The sequence below is a fragment of the Castanea sativa genome, chromosome 7 (genome assembly GCF_040712315.1).
Source record: "Castanea sativa cultivar Marrone di Chiusa Pesio chromosome 7, ASM4071231v1".
Classification (NCBI taxonomy): domain Eukaryota; kingdom Viridiplantae; phylum Streptophyta; class Magnoliopsida; order Fagales; family Fagaceae; genus Castanea; species Castanea sativa.
The window spans coordinates 30,038,148-30,047,330 of record NC_134019.1 but is presented as its reverse complement, the minus strand read 5'-3'; the positions used below and the strand labels follow the sequence as shown (position 1 = coordinate 30,047,330).

Below are 9,183 nucleotides of genomic sequence, written 5' to 3'. Positions count from 1 at the left end.
TGTATTGCTCTCCCAAATTCCTCTTGAAAAATCTTGAAAGCATAGGGCGGCAAAATATTAAGTGCTTGGTCTTCTAACGGTGACATTGATCATAAAGAAGAACTTCTATATGTCTCCAACATCGTATCATGTGATTGTGTTTGCTCAATATATTAAAAACTTTTGTATGACACATGAAGACTACAAATATCAACAAAAAAAAAAATTATACAACAAAAGAAATCAATGGTAAATAATGACTGACTTGTTTGATGAGTTGGATCAAGTTTGTGTGAGAACTAACAAATCATTTAATAAATGCATTTATACTTTTCGATATTTCGGTTGTTGTCATTCCACAAAAAAATGTCCACGAAGGTAACATGGTACCCAAAAGTGCTTGATTTGATATAAACTAATTACATGTTTATTAGAGAGCATGTCATATTTTGTCATAACTTGAAGCCATTGATTGTCAAAATCTTCACATGACTCTAATTTGTATAACTTATAGAAATTCATGCACCAATTTGAATATTGATTACGAAGAATTGATTTAAACCAACTGCTAAATTTAGCGGTAATATGCCATATACAAAAGACATGCTTTATAGCCGGCAATTCTTTTGATATTGCCTCTATAATCCATGGATCTTGGTCCATCAAAATTGCCTTGGATTGATTCGTCATTAAGCACGCAAAAGTCTACTAATCAAATACAAATTTACTAAAGCATGAAAATATTTCAAAGGATGTACGTTATTATTCTACTAATTAATCAAATAAAATTTTAAAAATAATTGTACAAAATTATAAGACAAAGGGTTGGTTTAAAACGAATTGACCCCTTGCAAATTAATTAATTACCCAAGTTAATTAATTAATCTAATTACATATAATAGCATGGTAGCACAAACAAATCACCAAATAACTAAATGCAGCAGATTTTAAATTTGACACATGTGATTTGTTTACGAATAGGAAAAACCACTAAAGCAAAACCCCACTGGGTGAATTTAAGGTCACCACTCCCAAGAATCCACTATCGAGAATCCACTATTATCAATCACAAGTGATTACAAGTATAAGGAATCTTTCTAAACCGTATGGTCTATCCCAAAATACCAACCTACAGTTGAACCCTTACTCTAATACCCAAATGGACTTGTATTGTAGAGGCAATCTCTCTGTTTAATGCACGAATCTTAGTACGTGACTAACCAATGATGCACAAATTCCAGTACGTGACTAACTCCAGCAATTTGAAGAAAATATTGGCTGCAAAGTTCTTCAGTTCATCAACAATGAAGATCAGGAAGCTCCTTGGTCACAAAACTGTTGGCGTAAAGACGCAGTAGCTTCTTTAGAAAGAATAATGAACTAGGTCACAATCTATTTGTATTCTCTTGGCATACACTTGCATACTCTGTGCATAATGTGACAACATTTAAAATAAGCCTTATATATGTCTAGGGTTGTGAGAAAAGAAACTCTATACAAATATATAAGCATATACGTGTAATCAGATCTGAAAAGTTTGATTTCGTAATTCTCAACATATATAGCTTGTGTCGAGCTTGTGTTGAGTTTCAACATTAAATCTCAATAGAAAGGATTATGTCGAGACTTCTGTCAAATTTTGATGAATAACTCTTCTTCACTTGTTTCTTGGTCAGACTTTCATGGCTTTAACATTTGACTTGAACAACATGTTTCTTGAAATCTTAAACCCATCCTAAATCTACACAATTATAAGTAAAGTGCATTTTGTCAAAAGATTAGCCAATTACATAAACATATGTCCCTAACACAAAGAATGTACCTTCATTAACCATCGAAAGACACTTGTTGTTTCATTTCGAAGAAGTGCACAACCAAAGCGAATTGTCTTCATAATTATTGACACCAACAAAAATACCAAAAGACATATCATAAGTATTCACCTTATAAGTAGTATAAAAAAACAACCACATTTCCATATTTTTGTTACCAATCAAAACAATGAGTAGGTGACCAAAAAATATGCTCCAATCTGTTTTCTTTATCGGTTGTCAATGCATATTGGAATCTAGAGTTCTCTTCTCTAGCAACTTTGCAAAATTGTAGAAGATCCAAGGCATCATTCTTTGCATTCTTCCTCCTCATTTTCACATAAAGATTACGAATATCCCTTTGAAAAAATGGAAGTTGTCCATGTTTCAAATGTCTTTCAAGTTCCATAACACACATTACCTCTCTAATTGAAAGTTCAGCTTCTTTTAATAAGAAAATGTGTTTTTCATCGTCTATAATGATAATTCGATTGGTTAGAAGAAATTGCACTTCCAAAGGGGAGAACAAATAATGATTGTGGTCTACAACAAACTTAGTGACATGCCATTCTCGAAGCAAAATATCAAATGACTTTCACAAAATGATACTTAAATGAGATTTACATCAACATTTTAAAAACTTCCTATTTCATTGCTCCTTAGATGGATCCACTATTTTTAGTGGTTTTTTACCTTGTCGATGACAAAAGAAATCACATCTTACTATTTCTCCTTCTTCTTTTTTTAGTACAACCTTTTCAAATTGTAAAACCATATCGATTTGCATAATATTTATAGAAAATGAAAGCTTCTTCTTCATTAGGAAAACATTGACCAACAAAAGGCTCAATCTCATTTTCTATTGAATTTATATCTTCATGTTCTTCAATAACTCCCATTTTATCTATTGGACATTCATTCCAATCAATTATTTTATCTCCGAAAGTATTATTATTTTTTCCATCATATGGAAGCTCATTTAATTCAACACAATTCTTTAAAACACTTCCATGAACCTCACTTGCAATCAAATCATCATCAACTTGTGCTATATTAAAACAAAAATAAAAAAAACAACCAACATCATATTATGTGATATATGAATTATATATTACAAATAAAATGAAAATAATAATACCTTCTTGAGACAATTCATTTAAGTCAAAACAATCCATTGGAACAAATTGATGAGTCTCACTTGCATCTACATTGTCATCCATTGGTGCTATATTAAAACAAGAGTTTAAAATATAAACATCATTTTCTATGATAAATGAAATGTAAATTTATAAATAAAATAAAATTATAATAACTTCTTGAAGGGGTTCGTTAAAGTCAAAACAATATTTTGAAGTAAAGTAGTGACTCTCACTTGCAACTACATTCTCATCCATTGATGCTATAATACATGTATTAGAAATAAAAATTAACATTATATTAATTTTGGTGCTATATAAAAACAAGAGTTTAAAAATATTCTATGCTAAATGAAATGTAAATCACAAATAAAATAAAATTATAATACCTTCATGAAGTGATTCATTTAAGTCAAAGGAATCTTTTGCAACTACATCCCCATCCATTAGTGCTACAATATACATGTATCAAAGATAAAAATTAACAACATATTAATTTTAACCTAGTTTTTAAAAATAACTATGCATCATATAAAATACAATAGTGGTACCTTGTTTAATTATTCCTCAATCCTTTATTGACATTTCTTCATCTCTTCTTCTCTTTGATATTGGTAAAAGGGAAGAAATGTAATTTGATATTGGTAAAGTGAAAGAAAGTGGATAATAAAATATTGGTAAAATAAGATTTGATGGGAAATAAAAAGTGAAAGGAAGGGAAATGTGTTAAGAGGAAAATTTTGTTCAAAGAAAAAAAATGCCCTGCCAGCTGTGTCCCACATTAAGAGGGCAAATTTGTCCAATTTTTTCTTACAAATCATGTCATGCTTTTTCTCTAATTTACTCAAAATTTTTATTTATTTATGTGGGACTCACATTGGCAAACTTTAACAAGTACCCTCTAGTGCTTGTTAGCATTCTCTTTTTATATGTGCAAACTGCAAAGTACAAGAGTGTTTTCGATTATCTTAATTTAAGCTTTATATATGTTTTGTAACAATCAGCTAAATTTTAGTGTTCTATTATTTTATTTCATATTTATTAGTTTTGATAGTGGTTGTATCTTCTTTATTTTATAGTGGTTGTATCTTCTCTGTTATTGTTTTGTTTGTTTGATATTTATATTATATTTGATAATAGTTGTAGGAGCTATGGATTAGGAAGCCCAAGCCCACTTAAAATAGTAGGACCTTGTACCATAATCTCAGCCCCAAACAATATAATTTTTATATGTAGAAGTGAGAAGACAATTACGGTGTAATCACAGGCTAAGCCTAAAGCTATGGCAATGGCGCCCACACAAGAAAGAATGAAACAAGTTGTTGTTAAAAAAGAGGTTCTCCTCGGTCACTTCTGAGGAAGAGTTCTTATATATGGACTTTGGTTCTTATCAAGCAATACACTGTTCACTTTTTTACTTCTTATCTACCTTTTCTCTCTCCAAAAAATCCCCCCTTAGCTGTAGAGCTTCTTTCCTCTTATATATCCTCCATCTTGGCATCCTAGCCCTCCACTTGTACCCTTATAGCTCTTTCCTAAATACTTGTCCCATCAGGGTTCTGCTGAAGGTAGTTAAAGGAGTTGCTAGCTTTAAAAATCCTGTTCAATGGTTATTTCTTCATTAATACAGCTGATAAAATTGTTACATAGCATTTAATGCAGAGGTGGAAGGTATACACTTACAGGAAACTTCCTCTCATTGTACGGATCCTCTCCTACAGCTCCATTCCTCCCAATCGAGTGCTCATAAGATGCTAAACCTCTTCCCATCCTTTCTCGGGTAGACCAATTCCTCGGGTCATATGTGCTTTTATAAATGGTTTGGTGCGTGACACCTTGCCTCTTATTCTTCTCGGTCCTCGGACGACCCACAATAGTGATTTGAGTAATGAATTAAATTAAATTATTGTTATTGTTATTGGCTTGTTTATTATATATTTAAATTTGATAATTGTAGGGATATATGTAATTATCATATTGCTTTAATCATATTCCTTAATGGAAAATCATATTCCTGAATGGAGAAAGAATATTTATTACTTTTTCAATAAAGAATACTTCTCATTTCATATCAGGAAAAATCATTGTCTTCTGCATTCAGTAAATTCTCTGTCTTGTACACTAAGGAAGACCTTTCATTCAATGCTAAAGAAACTCAAAACAAAAACTTATTAGGAATTTGAGGCAATATTCAACATATGCTAGTGATTTGTAGAAGGTTTCATAGATCCTCTTGTTCATTCGATTATGTGAAACTTGATTTGTTCAAGTTTCGATTAATATTATATAATTTTCCTTTATTTGGTCTAGCAAACAAAATTTAGAATCCATTAAAAAGAAACTAAGAAGAATTGGTTTTTAGTTTTGAAAAGTTTGGATGCCAAATCACATTTTTAACTAAAAATTATTTTAATTTAATAATAATAAATAATAAAAAAAAGTAAATTCCACTAACATACCCTGAGGTTTTGACTAATGTTAACAAGGTCCAAGACTTTTCAAAACTAATCAATTTGGTCCCTAAAACCAACTTAGTTACTAAACAATTAGTTATTTTTTCTCAATTCTAAAGCTGGCCCTAAAGATCAAAGTGGTTAATTTTGAAAAGTCTTAAACTTAGTTAGTATTAGTCCAAATCTCAAGATTGTAAATGAAATTTACCCTAATAATAATAAACAGTTCAGGCCAAGTGTGGATATCCACGTGTCAGAAATTTGGGTAGGAATTGGATAGAGGCGCTAATCAGGTTTCGAGGTCCGGTATCCACGAGTAAAAATTCCGGGTCGGGTTTAGCCGTTTAGGTAACTCAATTCAAACCTGGGAAAAGCGGTTGGCTGGTCCTGTCAAAGAGAGAGAAGATGGGTATTAATTGTGTGTAGCAGTTGTTGGGAAAAATCCTAATCCCTCTGTGAATTAAAATTAATATCCACCTAGCAATAGCAATGTTATGTACACAACATTTTCGGCAAACACCACATAAATACAACCACACAATAATGCAAAATTTTACGTGAAAAATTCTCCGGTGTAGAGAAAAAAACCTCAGGATAGCTCCCAAAAAAAACATCTGTTGTAAAATAGAGATTACAACTATTAAATATATGCTAAACTTAAGTCCACAAAGCCAGTAACAATCTCACCACAAATTCAATAGCAAAATCTTTTTCTAAATACTCCAACTCTCCTCATGGTAACACTCAAATACTCCAAAAGAACTCTATCAATTTATCTGTGTAACTTCAGCAAACAAAAATGTATTCTTTTTCTTTTTCACTCTCTCACTGTGTTTCTCTCAACACGGACATAACCTCAAATGGCCGAATGTGGCTCTCTGTTTCTTTTTCTTTCTTTTCTCCTCAGCGTGTGGGACACGCTTGCATCACTTCTCATAAAGAGAAGTCAGACATCCTTCAGCTTGCTCAGCTTTTGCATTAAACCAGAAGCTGATTTGGAAGCTTGAGGAAGCAAGCTCATTAATTGAGCTTTGACCAATGCATGACCAACCTGAGTGAAGTAATTAAAGGATGAAATAAGCAATACGCATTGAAACAACCTCATGAACTCAATCTGATGAATCCAATTTATGATCGACGATATATATTCAGTGCTACACTACTTACATCAATTAGGACCTGCTCAAGTCAAGATGCCCATTGCTTATTCATAACTTAACAAATATTAAAAGAGAATAACGAACATTTGCAAATACAATATAAAAGCGCCCCCTTCATGACTTAACCTTATTAATTCAATTTAGATGAGGAAATTAAATCACAACTTATGCGGTATAAGAGTATCATAGGATCTTGGTGAAGGAGCTACAGCCATTGGTTGATTATCAGAGGCATCAAGTGAACCTGAATAATGCTGGTTAGTAAGACATGGAACTTTCTTCAAGGACAGCGGATGGGGGCAAGCGTGGTACTTGTTCTCAGAGAAAAATACAGCACATTCTTCCCTTGATCTCTGATTAGGAAGGCCTAGAATGCAGTTCTTCTTTACATCAAGTATCTTTTTGTCGATCAATTTCCTGCATATAGGACCAACCTGAGTGAAGTAGTTGTATGATAAGGAGAAATTAGACAAATTAGGCAGCTTGCAAATAGCCTCAGGGACCTCCCCATAGAACTGGTTGTGATCCAAGATAAGCAGCTCTATCTTGAACAAACACTGAAATGAGAGTGGTATTGGACCTATCAAATAGTTGGAGCTCACATCGAAAACTGTTGCTTTTTTGAGTAACCCAATTTCATATGGCAAGCACCCATCGAGTCTGTTGCCTAAGAAGAGCACCTCAAGCAGAGTGTTTCTAGCATTGCCAATGCTTTGTGGGATTGGCCCATTGAACAAGTTGTTGGCGACAGTGAGATAAAGGGCTGGCGTGTTGCCAAGATTACTAGGAAGAGTACCGTAAAAATAGTTGTTGTTGATGAACAGTACGTCCACGTCTAAGTTGAACACTGTCGGTGGAACCTTGTCATGGAAATTGTTAAACCGGAGGTCCAAGAATGTTAAATTTTTGGCTGCAAGAACTTCGTATGGGAAACTGCCAGTTAACTTGTTGTTACTAAGGTCCAGCTCGTAGAAGTACGGATTTTTGGATATTTCTTTTGGGATGACACCGGTGAAATTGTTGGAGTTTGCGTGGAAGAATGTTGAGTCTTCCAACTTTTCAAGGAAATCAGAGAGTGGAAGATTATTACTATAACCGTTAAGCCCACACCCATTGAGGTCTATTCCAGCAACTGCCAAAAGCTTGTCGGTTGGATATTTGGCACAGGCGATGCCCCTGTAGCTGCATACTTTTTGATTTTTGCCTTTCCAGTTTTTTGTACAGCCTTTTGGGTCATTCTGGACTTTATTTTTGAAGCGTTGAAGTACATAGTATGCCTTGTTTAATCGCTTGTAAATGTCCTGTGGAGGTGGTGGTGGTGGAGGCGATGGCGGTGGTGGCGATGGAGGCGGTGGAGGCGATGGCGGTGGTGGAGATGGAGGCGGTGGAGGCGATGGCGGTGGTGGAGATGGAGGCGGTGGAGGTGATGGGGGCGGTGGCGAAGGAGGAGGTGGTGGTGATGGCGGTGGCGGTGGAGAAGGTGGTGGAGGGCAAATGGGTTCAGGAGGAGGAGGAGGAGGGCATTCAGGAAAAGGAAGAGGATTATAGCCACCACCTATGATAATTTCGAATGTTTCCCTATTGGACTTAACATCCTCATTACCAAAAGTCACTTCATTGTACAAGCACGAAAATAGCAAGAAATTTGATAGCAAAAAGGAAGCAGATAATGTGATGGTGCCCATTTCTAATGCCAGTGCACACACACTGTGAGATTGGAAAGAGCTAAGGAAAGTTAGTTATATATAGACTTTAACTCTTACGTGTACTCCATATGCAGAAGAAAAGTCAGAGAGACTCTTACAACCACGAGTTTACAGATATTGAGATTGGCAGGCAACATTGCTATAAAAGTTTGTCTCGGACTGAGTAAGAAAGTGAGAGGCTGTTGCCCATCATTTCCTGGAGAGTGACATTTTTCTCACTACCCTGATTGTCCACTCACTGACTCATCGCATCACATTTTATGACAAAAGTAACTTTTGGTAGGTCCTGATGAAAAGGTATGATATTTGGCATGAAACACAACTTGCTCACATGGATTGTACTTGAAAATTTCCACAAGGGCTAAAAGATATCAAACTAAAAGAAATAACATAAGATACTCATTTAATACTAACGCAATTGGCGGCCTGATGACTAGGGTCTTGGGCCAACAAGACTCCATTATATGGAGTGTCTTCGGTTTAACTCTTTTCCTTCTTCGTTAGAAATGTGTTGATGCTTTTTATATTTCATCAAAAAGAGGTTTTAGTCTAAGAGTGGTTAGCTTTACTATAATTAAGCCCAAGTAGAAAAGCTATATTACCACTTATTTTCTAAACATTTTTCGTTTTATTTTTTTAAGTCTTATCTAAAGAGCGGTTAGGGTTTACCATAATTATGCAAGTTACACTAATAACCCTTTTCTAACCATTTTTCACTTTTCTTTTTATAGAAAAAGAAATACTCATTAAATTTAAAAGAGATAAGGTTTAAGGGCATCTAAGCCCATGGTGTCCTATTCGGAATGCACTATAAAGCACTTCTCCAAAAGATAAGTGCAATAATGGAAGCTTGGGGAAGGGGGACCGATCGGCCGATGTCCTTTACTAGAGGCCATCGTGGTACCAGCAAGACATGAAAATTACAACATTACATACAA

At 34.4% G+C, this 9,183-nt stretch overlaps 1 protein-coding gene across 1 annotated transcript; it reads right to left on the bottom strand.

Moving 5' to 3' along the window:
- Nucleotides 1-6,483: 6,483 nt before the first annotated feature.
- On the bottom strand, nt 6,484-8,250 carry LOC142644782 (uncharacterized protein At4g06744-like). Its single transcript, XM_075819356.1, has one exon. The coding sequence runs from the start codon at nt 8,222-8,224 to the stop codon at nt 6,698-6,700; it is 1,527 nt and encodes a 508-aa protein (XP_075675471.1). The 5' UTR covers nt 8,225-8,250; the 3' UTR covers nt 6,484-6,697.
- Between the last annotated feature and the right edge of the window lie 933 nt (nt 8,251-9,183).

Coding starts and splice junctions, on each gene's coding strand:
- LOC142644782 (XM_075819356.1), bottom strand. CDS start 8,224: ATGGGCACCATCACATTATCTGCTTCCTTTTTGCTATCAAATTTCTTG.